This window comes from Chiloscyllium plagiosum, unplaced genomic scaffold (assembly GCF_037043375.1).
Source record: "Chiloscyllium plagiosum isolate Xiang-an unplaced genomic scaffold, Cpla_swu_hap1 HiC_scaffold_7, whole genome shotgun sequence".
NCBI classification, from domain to species: Eukaryota; Metazoa; Chordata; class Chondrichthyes; order Orectolobiformes; family Hemiscylliidae; genus Chiloscyllium; species Chiloscyllium plagiosum.
This window is the reverse complement of record NW_028270145.1, coordinates 91,479,345-91,498,696: the sequence shown is the minus strand read 5'-3', so window position 1 is coordinate 91,498,696 and position 19,352 is coordinate 91,479,345. Positions and strand designations below refer to the sequence as shown.

The 19,352-nt window shown below is 41.2% G+C and overlaps 1 protein-coding gene across 5 annotated transcripts in view; it reads right to left on the bottom strand.

Moving 5' to 3' along the window:
* The window catches only part of LOC122551736 (activin receptor type-2A), a 157,971-nt gene that overhangs the window by 47,955 nt on the left and 90,664 nt on the right, over positions 1-19,352 (bottom strand). For 2 of the 5 annotated variants that reach the window (XM_087989236.1, XM_043694116.2), the window contains exon 2: positions 3,395-3,580. The exons of 1 other annotated variant lie outside the window; for it this stretch is intronic. In XM_087989236.1, coding sequence (XP_087845362.1) covers positions 3,395-3,580 — 186 coding nt within the window. Of the gene's footprint in view, positions 1-3,394; positions 3,581-7,342; positions 7,477-19,352 lie in introns of all 5 variants that reach the window. 2 more of the 5 variants (XM_087989237.1, XM_087989238.1) reach the window with 2 other exon arrangements.

The following is a 19,352-nucleotide window of genomic DNA, read 5'->3' as shown; positions in this document are numbered from 1 at the left end:
ACAGACCCTTTGGTCCAACTTGTCCATGCCGACCAGTTGCCAGCATTTGGCCCATATCGCTCTAAAGCCCAGTTGCCAGCATTTGGCCCATATCCCTCTAAAACCTTCCTATTCATATACACATCTAGATGCCTTTTAATTGATGTAATTGTACCAGCCTGCACCACTTTCTCTGGTAGCTCATTCCATACACACACCATCTACTATGTGAAAAAGATGCTCCTTAGGTCCCTTTTGTATCTTTCCCCTCTCCCCTTAAATCTGTGCCCCCTCATTTTGGACTCCCTTAACCTGGGGGGAAAAAACCTCAACTCTAGCTGGCAACACCACCAATTTTAGTATCATCTGCACCTTACAAAACTATACCTCCTGTATTCACATCCAAATCATTTAAATAAAGGACAAAATAAAACAGCGGACCCAGCACCGATCCATATGACACACTGCTGGTCACGGGATTCCAGTCCAAAAAGCAACCCTCTACCACCATCCTGCTTTCTATCTTCGAGCCAGTTATGTATCCAAATGGCTAGTTCTCTCTATTTCATGTGAGCTAACCTTGTCAAGCACCTTACTGAAGTCCATATAGATCACATCCAACACTCTGCCCTCACCAATCCTCTTCATCATCTCTTCAAAAAATCTCAATAAACTTAGTGACACACGATTTCTTATGCACAAAGACATGTGGACTGTGCCTAAGCAGTTCTTGCCTTTCCAAATACATGCAAATCCTATCCCTCAGCACTCCTCCAACAACTTACCACCACTGATATCAGGCTTACCAGTCTACAGTTCCCTTGCTTGTCCTTATCACCTTTCTGAAGTAACGTCACCATGTTAGCCAATTCCAGTCTTCCAGCACCTCATGTTTGGGATTAATGACACCACTATCTCAGCAAGAGGCCCAGCAACCTGATCAGATCTCAGGAATTTATCTCATATTCATGTATTTTAAGAGATCTAAAACCTCCTCCTCTGTAAAATGGACATTTTCCAAGATGTCACTATTTATTTCCCCAAATTCTCTACTTTTCATATTCTTCTCCATAGTAAATACTGAAGCCAAATACTCCCTTACTGTCTTACACAACTTTTCTGATTCCACACACAGGTGGCCTTGCTGATCCCTATTCTCTCTCTAATTACTTTCACTCAATGTATTTGTAGAATCTGTTTGGATTCTCCTAAACCCTATTTCCCAAGGTTCTCTTTTTGCCCTCTTGATTCCCCTCAAGTATATTCCTACTGTCTTTATACTCTTAAGGATTAATTTGATTCCCGTCCAAACCTTATATATGCTTCCTTCTTTTTCTTGATGAGAACCTCAATTTCTCTAGTCATCCAGCATTACTTACTCCTACCAGACTTACCTTCACCCTAACAGTAACATACTGTCTCTGGACTCTAGTTATCTCATTTCTGAAGGTTTTCCACTTTCCAAATGTCCCTTTACCTGTGAATATCTGCCTCTACTCAACTTTAGGAAGTTCTTGTCTAATACCATCTATCTCTCCTGCTCAGACCTTTGTGCTGCCTTTGTCTGTTCCTCTCCCTTTTAAAAGTGCTATTGTTTTGACATTTTTTTCTCCCCCCAAAGTTCCAAAATAATACGACAGCATACAAAACAGTAGTTGCTGCTCCTGGAATTCGAGGAAATGACCTCAAAAAAGGAGCAATCTGCTACAGCCAGAAATTTTTCCCGTCCTCCATCTTGGATCATCCAGAATCCCATGACCAACAAAACTGACCTTCCTCCAATTTAGAATTTTAACTTTTGGATCCAGTCTATTCTTTTCCATCACTATTTTAAAACTAATACCATTATGGTCATTGGCCCCAAAGTGCTCCCCCACTGACACTTCAGTCACCTACACTATCTTATTTCCCTAGAGAAGTCAAGGCTTTGCGCTTTCATTAGTAGGTACATCCACATACTGAATAAGAAAACTTTGTACTCTCTTAACACTATGGCAGTCCCAATCTATGTCTGGAAAGTTAAAATCCCCAATTATAGCACTCTATTATTCTTCCAAATAACTGAGATCTCCTTATAAATTTACTTATCAATTTTCCGCTGATTACTGGGGGATCCATAGGACAATGTGGTATTGTCCTATAGATTTCTTATTATTTCTTATTTCGCAGTTTCACTCAACGTCACTGGATGTAGTCACCATGAGAATGTGTATAGGTTATAAGCAGGTATGGAATGAGTTAAGTTCGGAGTTTTGTGAAACAAGAGGATCAGCTGAGCATGGCTCAGATCAGATAAGAATTGCAGTTAACAATGGGCTGCTGGAGGCAAGGGTATTACGTTAAAACAAAGGAAAAACATTCATTATGTAGAGATATTTAACAATATTGGAAGAATTCAGTATGTAAGGTCAGTTTAACAAGGTGAAAAGTATTCATTGTGCGAAGCCAGTTAAGGTTAAGAACATTCATTGTGTAACAGCAGATGACTTAATCTTTACTATTGGCACTCATTGATTGGGTGACCATTACAATCAGCATGTACGTTGCCGTATCTGGATGCTCCTCTCAGTAAAATGACTACATAATTCATTAAGAAGCTACTGTTCGAGAGAAAACACCAAGAAGTCATGTCTCCATGCACATGGGCGATTGTTCTCTCTCCCTCCAGGGTCCGGAAATAAGATGAAGGGGGTAAAACTATGCTATACTATGCTCTGAGTGTTTAGCTTCGACCTGGGGGGGTATGATATCCAGAATATCCTAAGTACAGCTGTATTGTTATCCCTAATCAAAAATGCTTTATCTGCTTCCTCTCTCACCAGCACCTCCCTTCTATCCCCTCCTTTGGCATCTATACTTTGGAATATTAAGCTGCTTGTCCTGTCCATCCCTGAGCCACATGTCTGTAATAGTTATCATATCGCAGTCCTATGTTCATAGCTATGCTCGGAGTTCATCTGCTTACTCGCCAGGCCTCTTACATGGAAATAAACACAACTAAATTTATCAGTTCTACCTTGTTCACTGCTTTGCCTCTGTTGCCTTGCCTGTGAGACTTGATCCTTTTCCAAATTGCACCAGCTGGAGGTGAATTTCTTTTCTCAGTATCTCTCTGGACTCCACCCACACTCCTTACTAGTTTAAATCCTCCCAAATCGCTCTGGCAAATCACCAGTCGAATATTCGCCCCTTCCAAATCAGGTACAACACATCTTTTTTATACAGGTCACTTCAACCCCAGAAGAGAATCCAATGATCCAAGAATGTGAATACTTTCCCCATGCACCAACTCCTTAGCCATGCATTCATTTGCTCTATCCTCCTATTTCTACTCTCATGAGCATGTGGCACTGGGAATAATCCAGATATTACTACCCCAAGGACCTACTTTTTAAACTCCTACTTAATTTCCTACCTTTTCTCCTCAAAGCCTCGTTCTTTTCTGTTCCTATGTTGTTGGTTCCAATGTGTACAATGACCTCCTGCTGGTTCCTCTCCCCTTCCGAGAATATTCTGCACTCTCTCCGAGACAATCTTGATTGACCCTGGCACCAAGGAGGCAACACACATTCTGATGTCTCGTTGTTTGTCGCAGAAATGTCTGTTTGATTAGAGAGAGTCCCCTATCACAATCAATTGTTTAGAACCTGGCATACCCTTAGTTACAGTAGTGCCTACTTTTCCTACCTTTTATACAGGTATCTACCCGACTGTATCTGTTACCTTCATGAAACTACCATCCCCCGTTCCTGTGAATTCCTTATGCCTCTGCCATTCCAACCTATACACGTGATCTGATAGGATTCGCAACCAAACTCATTGCAGACATAATCATCAGTAACACTGAAATTTTCCCTAATTTCCCACATCCGACAGAAAGAGCACATCACTCCACTGAAGGTCATCTTTGCTCCTCAACAGACCCAGAAAATAGCACAGTTTTAGTGATCTAAAATCACTGCTCTCGAAACTTGGTACCTATGTTTTATACTGCTAAAAAAAGGTTTAATCAAGAGACATATCTCAATAAAACGTATAAACAAAAAATCCCATCCTACTCACCACTGTAGGTTTATAATTAAAACAAACTAAGGTTAAACACAAAAAAAAAGCACACTTAGCAGTCTAATGATGACCATGAAACCATTGTCAATTGTTGGAAAACCTATCTGCTGCAATAACATTGTTTGGAGAAGGAAACTGCCATCCTTATCTGGTCTGGTCTGCATGTGACTCCAGACCCAGAGCAATGTCACTGATTTTCTTAAACTGTCGCCTTAACAACTATAAATGGGCAATAAGTGCTCCCCTTGCCGATGATGCTCTAATTCTGCAAATGAAACTTCACAACCTCACATTCTCCCATATTATACTGCCATCTGCTGTTTTCACCCAGTTAATTTACCTATACCCCTTTTTTGTGTTATCCTCACCTACCTTCCAACCAATTTTTGTGTCACCTGCAAAATCGAGTATTGTATATTCACTTTCCTCATCCAAGTCATTAATACATATTTTAAATAGTTGTGGCTCCCAGCGCATTACTGGTTGCCATCCGGAAAATGTTCCCTTATCCCAACCCTCTGGCTAACCTACAGAAGACAATGCTCGATCCATGCTAACATACTACCTCCAAGACCATTGGTGCTTATCGTCGTAAGGAACTACACATTAGGCAACTTATCAGTTGCCTTTTGACTACTTGGTTTTAAAACAGAAAGCAATTAATTCACAAAATTAAACAACGAAACAAAGAACAGAATAAAGAACCCCCTACAGAACTCAATCTATCCAAACTAGACTTAATTATGCTGTTCCGAATATACACAACAGTCCCAATAAACAAACCCTTTTTAAAACACAGTACAAAAAGGGGTCAGATGCTTACAGGTTGAAGTTAGGTGGGTTAAGAAAGAGAATTTCCACGTAGCTCACTGTTGAACTCCCAACCAGTACTGGACTGAACTAAACTGTTCAGCTAAAGAGCTGACCACTCCCTTTCATTATATAGGTTACTTCTAAAATATGACAAATTTGGCCTGAAGTCTCATCTGTTTACATATAAACAAAAAGGCCTCTCAATACCCTTGTAATTTTGGAATGTTTGTAGTGTCTTCTGTGGTGAAGACTGAGGGAAGCTACATATTCAACTCCACTGGCATTTCATAATTCCCCATTATTATTATTTCCCCTCAGCCTCACTCTGTAAAAATCCTATATTCAAGTTGATTTCTCGCTTTCTTTTACATATTTAAAGAAGTTCTTGCTGTTTGTCTTGATATTCCTTGCAAATTTACTCTGAAAATTTATTTTCTCCCTCTGCATTATATTTTTGGTCGTCTTTTGTTTTAGGTAACTTTCACAATCCTCTGCATTACCAATAATCTTTACTACATTGTATATCACTTTTAATCTCCTATGCATACTTAACTTTCCTGGTTAACAATTGTTGGCTTATTACCCTTCTTCAAATCCTCCATCATCACTGGAACATGTTTTTGCTGTAAGTCATGAACCATTTTCTCAATTTTATATAGATATATCATTTTGCTGGACAAAAAAAATTACTTGACTGTTCTGTTGCGTATGAAGTCCAAACAGTAGCAAACAACAGGTGTACTTTGGGAGTTGGTACACAGACATAAAATGCTGGATAATTCCATAACCTTAAGTCATCATGTCAATGTTTGGAACACAAAACAGGTTTACAGCTAACTTTCAGATGGAATAGGCAAACATTTTAGATTAACTTCATTTGTATCTAGGCATATCAAATTTTCAATTAAGTCCCAATTATCGAAAATGTTCAGTGGTATTAAAAGGCAATTTTTTGGATGACAAAAATAACATACATGTATATTGACTGACTTGATAACTTTAACATGTATAGTCACCAAAATGTAGAGACAAATATTCTGTAATTGAATTTTTGGGGCCAAGATTTTAAGCTTTAGTTTATACCATCCTTTGATCAAGGCATAAAATGTAGCGTTAGCATCCCACCACCTTTTGGATAAATGTCTTTTCCTCTCATCCCCTCTAAACTTCCTGCCCCTTATCTTGAATCTATGCCACTGGTCATTGATCCTTTCAAATTGTACATATCTCAATACTGTCACCCATCTCCTCTGGTCCAAGGAAAACAACCATACTCTATTCAAGCTCTCCTTACAACTAAAACTCTCCAGCTCATCTGGTAAATCCCCTCTGCACCCTCTCCATTACAAATCACATCCCTCCTATAATATGGATTTCAGAACTGCACATCATATTAGCTGTGGCCTGACAAACATTTCATATATATTCCTGATTTACACTCTAAACAAGGGCACATTATGGGCAGGTTAACTACACAAAAAAAAATAATAACAGCCTTGCCTGGTATACAAGGAAGCTTTCTGAAAAAAAAAAATGCTTCATTTCCTGAATTGAACAGATTTGTGGAGACATGTGTATGGGGGAGAAAAAGTAAGGGAGAAAAATAAAGGCTGAGAGAAGGGAGGAAAAATATATGGATGGCCAAAAGCCTACAGTGAGGAAAAAAAACAGATTTGCCTTTTGAAATCAAAGATGAAGATTTAATAAAGAATGACAAATGATCTGTGATGTTTCAAAATTTTCCAAAATTCCCAGATGTACTTAATTTGTGTAAATGTTCAGGACGATAAATGGATCTTAAAGACCTAAATTAACAGATATGACTTGCATCATTGCATAACCGCACACTTGCTTAATTTATTCCATATTTTCATGTATGTAACATTAAAAATCCTTAATCTGCAGGAAATCCAACAATCTGACCAAAATGTGCCACATTTGTTAGTAATAAAAATAGCTGCAAGAAACATCAACAGCATTTGATTACGCAACTTCGGAGAAACTTTTCTGCATTAAAACTTGTAAATTCTGATTCACTACTAAATACAATAGCACCATTTAGTGGACAAAAATTAGTACTGCTAATGATCTTCCTAAACGTTCAATTGTTAGTTTATATTGTTAACTGATTGTAGTTTGGGCAGAGGGAGAAGATTGTAATTAATGCCCTTGGTATTATTCCCAACTTCACAATGGAAACTTTTGTTGAATCTGCTGTCTGGTCATCCTAAACCCTGTTCAGTGTTCATTACGCTGTGTGCGTGTGGGGAATGAATTAATAGGCAAATTAAAAAGAATTTAAAAAGAATACATGCAAACAGCAGCTGCATGTTTTCCGTTGAGTGGTACGATTTGCATACATCAGAACTTGGGACACCTTGTGGATTAAAATGAAGCAGCACAAAAAAAAATCAAAATTAACTTTCTGCTTTAATGACTCAAAGCTGCCATATGGGTCAGAAAGAAATCAAAAACATGCAATTACCTTCCAACCCCATTTTCATCTCCACAGTCCTCAAGACAATGTAATATGCTTAAGTGAAGTTCCCCAAATGCAGGGATTCATTCTTCAACTGTGACATTAGATAATGCCAGATAGTTCTGCTGTTATGGCGGCAGCTAATCGCAAACACATCACAGCAATAAAAGTTGTTATAAAATATATAAAAGATGCTTGTGCATAAAAAGATAGCAACAAATTTGTCAAAATAAAAATCAGAGTACTGAGAACTGCACAAATGCATCAAGCTAGTTCTGAATATCAACACTCATTTAACCATTTACAAATTGTTGATTACTAAGAAAGCTAAATGTCGTCTGAAATGACAAACACTTAGACAATATAATTTGTGCATAATTTGTGAATAAGAAAGTGCAGTCGACCCTGGAGTTTAATCTTTGAAGATGTCACTATCAAATGCTTTCTGCATTTTATTAAAGTCACCCAAAAATAAATGGTTAGCAAAAATAAAACACATGGAGAGGAGGTAATGTCCTAGCATGGATTCATGAATGGCTAACAGACAGAAAACACAGTACGATTAATTGGTCTTTCACACATTGGTAACCTGTAACCAAGAGGTACCACAAAGATTAGTATTTGGGTCCAGCTGTTGACAATATGTATCAATGATTTGGAGGTGGGGACTAAATGCAATATTTCTGAAGTTGCAGATGATACAAAGTTAAGTGAGAACACGTGTTGCAAGGAAAACAAAGCACTTCAGGAGGATTTGGAAAGGCTTAGTGAATTAGGTAGGATCATGGCACATGGAATAGAATATGAAAAACTGTGAGATCATCCACTTTGGTGGAAGTACTGAAGTCTTGTTTAATTGTATAGGAACTTGGCCAGAACGCACCAGTCCTGTTTGCAGTTTGGTGTCATCATCTCAAGAAATATTTCGTTGCCATAAAGCGTGCTTAACAACAATTCACCAGACTTATCACCAGGATGTTGGGAATGCCCTATGAAGAGAGATTGGCCAAACTGGGTTTGCATTCTCTCAAGTTTCAAGCAATGAAACTTACAAAATGCTGGTGGATGCAGATAAGAAGTTTTCCCTGACTGAAGTCTGGAACCAGGAGACACACTTGGAAAAGTAAGTGGAAAACCACTTGGGCCTGGGGTGAGAACACTTTTTACTCAGACCTTTAGAAGTCTTCCCCAGAGGGCTGTGGAAGCTTAGTCTTTGAGTAAGGTAGAGATTTGAAAGATTTTTGATTACCAATGACATAAAGGATTACGGGGATGGATGTCGTAAAAGATATTGAAGAGTTTGATCAGCCACGACTGTACTGAGCACAGAATCAGACTCGATGGGCTAAATCACCTATTCTTGTTCCTACGTTCCAATATTCCTAAATTTTGTGTTGTTACCAATAAGTGAATCAAGTGAAGCAACCTCTGGAAATATTAAGGCAGCATGGCTCAGTGGTTAGCACTGCTGCCTCAAAGTGTTAGGGACCTGGATTTGATTCCACCCTCAGGTTACTGTGTGGAGTTTGCACATTCTCCCTGTGTCTGCGTGGGCTTCCTCCCAAAATCCAAGGATGCTGGTTTAAGACAGCCAATGCAATATTGTCCTTCATTGCTAGAGGGAATGGAGTTTAAAAAAGGGAGGTTATGCTGAGGCCACACCTGGAGGGGTGCACAGGAGGTTCACTAGGTTGATTCTGGAGTTGAAAATTGTTTTATGAGGACAGACTGAATAAACTGGCACTATATTCATTAGAATTTAGAAGAATGAGGGGGAATCATATCAAAACAAAGTTAAGTGAATAGATTGGACAGAAGTAGGGTGGTTGTTCCCACTAGCAGGTGAAACTAGAACTAGGGAACACAAGCTCAAGAAGAGGGGGAACAGATTTAGCACTGGGTTGAGGAGGAACTTCTTCACCCTAAGGCTTGTGAATCTGTGGATTCCCTGCCCAGTGAAGCAGTTGAGGCTACCTCGTTGAATGTTTTTAAGGTAAAGATAGATAGATTTTTGAACAGTAAAAGAAGGGTTATGGGTCAGCAGACGGCTAAGTGGAGCACACTCCACAAAAAGATCAAACATGACCTTATTGAATGGAAGAGCCGTTCCAAAGAATCAGATGGCCTACTCCTGCTCCTATTTCTTAAGTTCTTATGTGCAGGTTAGGTGGATTAGCCATGGGAAATGCAGGGTAACAGGGATAGGGTATGGGTCTAGGTAGGATGCTCTTCGGCAGATCGGAGTGGACATGATGGGTTGAATGTCCTGCTTCCACTCTGTAGGGATTCTATGATCATTTATATGAGAGGAATTAGAGAAACTGCAACAAAGGTGCACTAGACTTTAGTTCTTGGGATAGACAAGCAGGAGGCTGAAAGAGGAGCATCAGGAGATGGAGAAGTCAACGTTTCCGGTGTAACTCTTCTTCAGGACTGGGGATGGGTGTAAGGGGCAGTGCAGATAAAGAAGAGGGGCAGGCTGACGTGATAGGGATAGGTGAATACAGGTAGAGGATATGACCTGGTTGGTCTTTGGGTGAAATTAATTCGATTGGTAGCTGGAAGGAAAGATCGATCAGAGGAATGGAAGGAAGGGGGAGAGGCTGAGAAGGGAGTTGGGGGATGGGAAGGGGCCTGACCTCCCAGTCACCACTCATTTTAATTCCCCTTTCCAATATGACCATCCTTGGCCTCCTCCACTTTCACAGTGAATCAGACTGCAAATTGGAGGAACATCATCTCCTCTTCTGCCTGGGCAGCCTACAGCCCAGAGGACTCAACATTGAGTTCTCCAATTTCAAATAACCTCCATTCCCATTCACCGACTCCCTTCCATTCCTCAGATCTACCCTTCCTTCCAGCTACCAACTGGATTCACTCCTCCCATCGGCCAACTAGGTCATACCTCTACCTGTGTTAACCTATCATTATCTCACCACCTTGCAGCTCCTTTCTCACCCCCCACTCCTCCCTTTAGAACATAGAACATAGAACAATACAGCGCAGTACAGGCCCTTCGGCCCTCGATGTTGCGCCGATCCAAGCCCACCTAACCTACACTAGCCCACTATCCTCCATATGCCTATCCAATGCCCGCTTAAATGCCCATAATGAGGGAGAGTCCACCACTGCTACTGGCAGGGCATTCCATGAACTCACGACTCGCTGAGTAAAGAACCTACCCCTAACATCTGTCCTATACCTATCCCCCCTTAATTTAAAGCTATGCCCCCTTGTAATAGCTGACTCCATACGTGGAAAAAGATCATCTGAAGCTTCCCTCACACCCACCTCAGTCCTGAACATTATACCCAAAAAGTTGACTTCTCCATCTCCTGATGCTGCCTGACATGCTGTGGTCTTGCAGCCTCCTGCTTGTCTACCTTGGATTCCAGCATCAGCAGTTTTTTGACTTTAATTCTTTAGATGGCAAGACTGTTCTATGAAGTGAGATTGGGCAAACTGGACCGTATTCTCTATTGTTTCAAAGAATGAAATATGATCTCAAACTTACAAAATATTTCAAGGGGTAAATATCACAGATACAGGCTCCTGATTGGGAAGTCTAGAACTGGGGTACACAATTTAAAAATAATGTAATGGCTACTTTAGTTCTAAGTGCAATATTCCAAAACCAAAAAGAATTCCCTTCTCTATTCCACATCGGTTTTGACTTAGCTGCGGCTTCAATTTCCAGTTTTAAGACTTTGATAGCCTCATCTTCATTTGTCATATAACTGAGCTTTCAGCTTCATACAAACCTTTCCCAAGTTATGGGTGTTACTCCACGCTCCCACAAGAAATTTTAGAAGCTTCTATCTGAAAGCCTAAAGCATTATGCAGAAGGGATGCCCCAATGGTATTATTACTAGACTATTGATCCAGAGACCCATGTATTGCTCTGGGGAGCCACATTTGAATCCTGCCTGAGCAGATGGTGGAATCTGAATTCAAAAATCTTGAATCAATAGCATAATGATGATCATGAAATTACTGTTGTTTGTCAAATAAATCTGTCTGTCCACCAATGTTCATTTGAGAAGAAAATTGCCACCTGTCTGGCCTATATGTGACTCCAGACTCAGAGCAATGTAATCGACTCTTAACTGCCATATAGGCATTATATGCTGGCCTAGTCAGCAATACCCAAATCTCGTGAATGAACAAAAAACTACAGATTACCTTTCCCACTTGTAAATTTTCCTTACATAAACATAACCTCATTATTCTAGAGTCTTTCTCCAATTGTGTTTTAAAAGAAATCACCATAGCTTCAGAAATCCTTACAGATAAATCAGCAAAACACTTTAGATACACACATCAAATCCACTTACCACTAGTTCAAATTCAAAATCTAAAACAAATTGTATCAAAATATGCATCAGATACAATACTTGCCATGATAGATAGCAACGTGCCAACTCCACAAGCACCAGGTAACAGTCGTCTCAAACAACAATCTAATCATCTTCCTCTCCTGCTAGCTTCATTTCTTCCTTATCCCAGCCCAGGACTGCCAGCATCGCTTGACACCCTGTTCCCTCCAATTAGCTGGCTCTATCCAGCCTCAACTTCCTTGCCCCCAAACCTGCTCCGGCCTCACCAGCTTTGCTTCCTTCTCACTTTATTGGCCGAACTGGTAACATCCTCAAAATACATCCTATGACATAGCAACCAGAACTGCACATAGTACTTCAATTGTGGCCTAACCAATGTTGTACAATTCCATTGTGACCTGCTTGCTGTTGTATTCAATGCTTTGATTAACAAAGGCAAGTATCACAAATACATTCTTATCACCTTCTCCATCTCTCCCGCTGCCTATGAACTGGACCACCAAGGTCCCGCCGATCCACTGTAATTCCGAGAGTTCTACATTTAATGTGTACTCCCTTGCCTTGTTGATCCTTGCAAAATATCACCTCACTTTTCAGGCTGAAGTTCCATGTGCCACGGTTCAGCCCATCTGACCAGCTCTTTTATATCACAGATAAGGCTTACCTTTTGGCTATGTATCAGATAGTTTTGTGAGATCTGCAAACCTTCCGATCATACCTCTGCCCCACTTCTTGGGTACAGAACATACCTCTAATGTTCCATTGTTGTTGAGTAGATGCCAATGTTGTAGCTATACTGGAAGAACTTGGATAGAAGCATGGCAGGTTTTGGAGCAAGTTTTCAGTATTATTGCTAGATGTTATTGAGGGTCTAAAACGTGAATACAGGCTGAGGTAACTAGTTGTCAGGAACAACCACTTAACAGATGCTCTTAATAACTTAAGCGATAATAAAATGGCTTCTCAATGCAAATAACATGAAAAAATGGCTTCTAGGCTGCAAATTGATAATTCTGCTAAAGCTGCATAAAATGGTTTTTAAGTTACTAACTGCTAATTCTGGTATAGTTGCATAAGTGACTAACCACGGTCTGCTTCAATAGAGATTAAGCGGACGATGTACCCTTTAAAGCATAGAAATAACTCAACTGGCGAACACATTACTGGCCATCCTAACTGATCTTCCGATGGAGGTGCAATGGCTTGGTTAGTGAGAGAAGGGTGGCCAGAGTGTTGGAAAAATAAAGTTAATTCCCAGAAAGATCATTGGACTGAGTAACTGTCAAATAAAGTAGTATTGTGTATTGATTGGTAATTGTTTGAACGTGCTGGAAAAGCGCAGCAGGTCAGGCAGCATCCAGGGAACAGGAGAATCGACGTTTCGGGCATAAGCCCTTCTTCAGGAATGGGGAAAGTTTGTCCAGCAGGCTAAGATAAAAGGTAGGGAGGAGGGACTTCGGAGAGGGGCGTCGGAAATGTGATAGGTGGAAAGAGGTCAAGGTGAGGGTGATAGGTCAGACTGGGGTGGGGGCGGAGAGGTCGGGAAGAAGATCTCAGGTTAGGAAGGCGGTGCTGGATTTGACTGAGACAGGGTGGGGGGAGGGGAAATGAGGAAACTGGTGAAATCCGAGTTCATCCCTTGTGGTTGGAGGGTTCCTAGCCGGAAGATGAGGCGTTCTTCCTCCAACCGTCGTTTTGTTGTGGTCTGACGATGGAGGAGTCCAAAGACCTGCATATCCTTGGTGGAGTGGGAGGGGGAATTGAAATGTTGAGCTATAGGGTGGTTGGGTTAGTTGGTCCGGGTGTCCCAGAGGTGTTCTCTGAAACGCTCCGCAAGTAGCCGGCCTGTCTCCCCAATATAGAGGAGGCCACATCGGGTGCAGAGGATGCAATAGATGATATGTGTGGAGGTGCAGGTGAATCTGTGGCGGATATGGAAGTTTCCTTTGGGGCCTTGGAGGGAGGTGAGGGGGGAAGTGTGGGCGCAAGTCTTGCACCTCCTGCGGTTGCAGGTGAAGGTGCCGGGAGTGGAGGTTGGGTTGGTGGGGGGTGTGGATCTGACGAGGGAGTCACGGAGGGAGTGGTCTTTACGGAATGCTGATAGGGGAGGGGAGGGAAATATATCCTTGGTGGTGGGGTCCGTTTGGAGGTAGCGGAAATGACGGCGGATGATGCGCTGTACATGGAGATTGGTGGGGTGGTAGGTGAGGACCAGTGGGGTTCTGTCCTGGTGGCGGTTGGAGGAGCGGGGTTCAAGGGCGGAGGAGCGGGAAGTGGAAGAGATGCGGTGGAGGGCATCGTCGACCACGTCGGGGGGGAAATTGCGGTCCTTGAAGAATTGTTTGAACGTACTATGCGATCATGGCCTGCAGCCTTCTTTAAGAAAAGTACAAAAATGTCTTTGTATTAAGCCAGGTGCGCAGATCCCCCTGAGGAGCACAGAATTGTATAACCTCCATTTCTGAAGCTCTGTGCCCAGCTGAAAGGGAAAAAAAAAGTGAAGTCTGAAAGAACCAGACCAACTGCGAGTGCTTATTGACCGATCACGGAATAGAGAGACTTCCCCCATCCCCCAAACCCCCGGTCAAGATCTTTATTATCAGGGCACACAGTCTTTGCAATGCTCAGTGAATAGAACCATTCCTTGATATTGTGTGGAGTGAATCAAACTGGCTGAAGACTAGCATCTGATGCTGCAGTCTTCCAGAGGAGTGGAGATAGATCATCTACTCAGTACTTTTGGGTGAATACTGATGCAAATGCATCAGTCTCATCTTTTGTATGAATATGTTGGGCTCCTGAGGTTGAGGATATTTGTGGGGCCTCCTCCTCTAGTTATTTAACTGTCCATCACCATTCACAACTGGATACAGCAGGATCGCTGCAGCTTCATCAGGTTAACACCTCACTTTACATCTGGCATTGCTTCTGGCATGCCCTCCTGCACTCCTCATTCAACTATGTTAAATGCTTTTCCCTTTTGTTGGTTCCCTCCCCTCTTGATGCAGATCCAGTTTAGGCAACAACTTTTAAGATTTGATCAACTCAGTCAGTAGTGGTGGAGCCTAACCACTCTTGTTGATGGACCCAAAGCACATTCCACACCCTTGTCACCCATGTTTCTTCCAAGTGATGGTCAACATGGAGGAGTACTGACTCATCAGCCCGAGGGGGTTGTGGACAGTGTATGGTAATCAACAGGCAGTTTCCTTGCCTATGTTTGACCTGTTGCTATGGGGCTTCCTGAGATCCAGAAGCAATCCTGAGAACCTCAGGTGAAACTCCCTCCCGAATGCAAAGTACTAGTTATTCACGGCTAGTGGGTTCACGCTTAGAATTTTTCTCTCACTTCACTTTGCACTGTGGATTGTGCAATTTTCAACTTCACTTTCTACTATATCAAAAAGAATAATCCAGATTTAATGAAATGATTCAAGATAGATACAACTCTGAAGTGACCTTATTTTTCCAGAGAGACCACTTTATGTAACTACACAAATCACAACTTCAAGAAACATTCAGCAGGAAATGACGGTCTCAAATGTACTTTGTTTCTGAGCTCTGTTAATTAAACCAAGTCTTGGAATCACAGAATAGTTGGAGCATAGAAGGAGGCTATTCAGCCCATTGCGTCTACACCAGTTGTCTATAGGAGAAGACTTATCCAGTGCTACTCAAAGTCAAATTTGATTGGTAGCTGCAACAAGGTTAAGTATCAAATGATTTTGATCAACAAATATTTCAATGGTCAAAAGAATCAGACTGCTAAGCCATGACACACAGACAAAAGTAATTAACAGTGAGCATTCAAACCACAAAATCTTAGTGTAAAACTGATCATAAACTTCCAAATCAGTTTTCTTCAGAAGAAATCATTTCTGTACATGAGACACTATACAAAATACATCGCAGGTTTAATTGCTCAACTTCAACGGGAAATCCAAACACTAAATTATCTGATCATTCATGCAATACTCAACACCCAGCAAATATACTAGGAGAAAATTGACTCTCAGAAGTTTGGTTCTTCTTTAAGGAATGTACTCTAGAAAAGGGTATATTAACTGCCTAATCAATGGATTCTAATTCATCAACTTTTTAAAAAAATGTGTGCCAACTAAGCATCTTTAGCATCATTTGACTGCAGAGACTTGAACTGTACAAACGAGTCTGACAGCTTGATGTTTTGTGACTTACCAATAGGACCAGGAAAGAAGGCATACTTTAATTGTTGATGCAAATAACCACAGATTATCTGGTTATACTAAGACATGCTAATCTATACATAACCCAAATTTTCTTTAGAATTTTATGGAATATGGATATCATTGGCAATGCCAGCTATTGGAAACTATCAAAATTTTGGTATGTCCTTAGCATAAAAAGTAAGATAATCCAACTAGCGAAGTACTGCTCTATCAATGTTCAATCATCAGAAAAACAATTGAAGGTGTCATCAATGTTTTAATGAAGTAGCTCACATTTGCCAATAACCTGCTCATCTGTGCTATGTTTAAGCTCTGCCAAGATCACTAAGCTCCAGGCCTTACTATAACCATGGTCAAAAATGCTGAATTCCAGTGACAAAATGAGAATGATTCTCCTTCACAACAAGGCAGCATCTGATGATGTGTAGCACCAAGGAGCCCCAGTAAAACTGAACTTTATAGGACAATGGCAATGTGGGCTATAGTTATTAGAAAGTTGTCTTGTGGAATTCATGACTTTTGGAGTGAACATAACATACTGCCAAGAGGTGGAGCCAAAACAGTAACACTGCTATTGCATAGATTATTCTTTACCATGCGCCCTCCCCACCTTGTAATGATAGAATGTACCAGCCAATGCTTGTATGCACCTGGTACAGAATGTTTGGAATCTCCCCAAAGATGCAAATCTCAATGAATTTTCATCTCTCAGCCATAGATGGAATATGACTTCAGACATAGAAGGCAGAAAATGAATTTATATAAACTTACCTGCTTCTAGAAACTGCAATTCAAGCACATTGTTTGCTGAAGCATATTAAGTTGCTACATTCCCAACGTACTATTTTGATAGCATTTGTGGCTAAAAATCATTTAACTTTGACCATACCAGCTATCAGTTATTTTGATTTAAATCAATCTAATAAGCATGTACATAATTGAAAGCTGTATTGGGACATTAATGGAAAAAGGCAAACTAACACAGCTTCCTTAAAAGTTGAGAACCCTTCAGCTTAATGTCTGCAGAGAACAACCAAAAAATTGAGAAACACTTACCTGCAAGAGAATTACAAGGTGTACAATGGTGTTAAAGTCGGAACATTCTGACTGATAATTAATCAACATTCACTCCACCAAGCCAACAAATAATCTACGTGCATGTGAGAAGAATGATTAAGCTTTCACACGTGCCAGAAAGACAGTATGTCACTCAGTATGTGCATTAGAAATATATTATCAGCGAAGCAGCTGGGTCCTGAACCAAAATTTCCACTTTCTTTATTCTCCTAGAACTTTACAATTGGACTTTCATTGGATCAAGATTTAAGCAGTTTATGTAGATCATAACCAAGGAGTTATCGCAGAAGACCAGAGGGCATAAGGGAGAGGAGGAAGATTTAAAAGGGATCTGAGAGGCAACATTTCATGCACAGGGTGGTGTGTGTATGGAACAAGCTACTCGAGGAAGTTGGTAGAATTACAATGTTTAAAAAACATTTGGACCGAGACAGTTTTTGGATGCAGTCGGAGAGGTCACAAGGTCTCCAGGGAGCAACGGAGCCTGTCTGGGTACGTGAGTATAACATTTAAAATTTCTTTTAGTTCCGATCTGGAGATGCCAGTGTTGGACTGGGGTGTACAAAGTTAAAAATCACAACACCAGGTTATAGCCCAAGAGGTTTAACTGGAAGCACTAGCTTTCGGAGCACTGCTCCTTCATCAGGTGGTTGTGGAGAATAAGATTGCAAGACAGAATTTATAGCAAAAGTTTACAATGTGATGTAACTGAAATTATATATTGAAAAAGACCTTGATTGTTTGTTAAGTCTCTCATCTGTTAGAATGACCACGTTGGTTTAAGTTCTTTCATATGTAAATTGCAAAACTTGAGAATGTAACTTTTCAAAACACTTTACTCCACAGCCACGTAAAGAAGGTAGATGGGTTATTGTCAGGGGTAGGAAAGGGTACCAGCAGGCAGTGCAGGTTTGTCCTGGGGTGGATCCCCTCAACAAAAAGTATACCATTTTGGATACTGTTGCGGTGGGGGGGGGGGGGGGGGGGCATGTGGGGGGAGGGATGGTGCAGGAGGGAGTGCTTTGGATTCTTGGATAATTGGAGCTCTTTCTGGGGAAGGTGGGACATCTACAAACAAGATGGTCTTCACCTGAACCAGAGGGGTACTAATATCTTGGGGAGGGATATTTGATAATGCACTTGTGGGGTGGGGGGTTAAACTACTACAGCAGAAGGATGGGAACCTGAATTGAAGTTCCTGTGTACAGGAGGTTGAAGGTAGTGAGGTCAGGGATAGATTTACAAGGTCGTGAGAGGGCACCAGCAACCAGGATGTTGGGTTGAAATGCCAGGAGCATACTGAATAAGGTAGGTGAACTTGCAGCATGGGTTGGTACCTGGGACTTCGATGGTGTGGCCATTTCAGAGACAGAGGGACAGGAATGGTTGTTGCAGATTCCTGGATTTAGATGTTTCAGTCAGAACAGAGATGGCAAAAGAGGTGGGGGTGTGGCATTGTTAGTTCAGGGTAGTATTACAGCAGCTGAGATAACATTTGAGGACTCATCCGGTGAGGTAGTTTAGGCCAGGTTAGAAAAAGCAAAGGAGAGGTCACCCTATTGGGAGTTTTCTATAGGCCTCCGATTTGCTCCAGGGATGTAGAGGAAAGGATAGCAAACATGATTTTCAATAGGAGCAAGAGTAACAGGGTAGTTGTTATGGGGGACTTTAACTTCTCCAATATTGACTGGGAATACTATACCTCAAGTAGTTTAGATGGATCAGTTTTTGTTCACCGTGCACAGAAGGGTTTCTGACAGTATGTAGACAGGCCAACAAGGGCCGATGCCATATTGGATTTCGTACTGGGGAATGAACCTGGCCAGGTGTTAGATTAGGAGGTAGGTGAGCACTTTGGCGATAGTGACCATAATTCAGTTATGTTTACAATAGCAATGGGCAGGGATAGATATATACTGCAGGGAAAGAGGTATAACTGGGGGAAAGGCAATTATGGTGTGATTAGGAAAGATTTAGAATGTATAGGATGGGGATGGACACTCTTGAAATGTGGAACTTATTCAATGAACAGCTACTGTTAGGCAGGGAGGTAGTTGTCGAGAGAGGGAGCCATGGTTTACTAAAGAAGTTGAAGCTCTTGTCAAGAGGAAGAGGAAGGCTTACGTGAGGATGAGGGTGAAGGCTCAGTTAGGACGCTATGGGTTAGCCAGAAAAGATCTAAAGAGGGGGCTAGGAAGAGTCAGGAGGGGACATGAGAATGTTGGCAAATAGGATAAATGAAAACTCTAAAGTCTTCTATAGCTTTATCAGGAATAAAAGACGGACTAGAGTAAGATTAGGGCCAATCAAAGATAGTAGTGGAAAGTTGTGTGGAATCGGAGGACATAGGGCAAGTGCTTAATGAATACTTTTCATCAGTATTCACATTGCCCT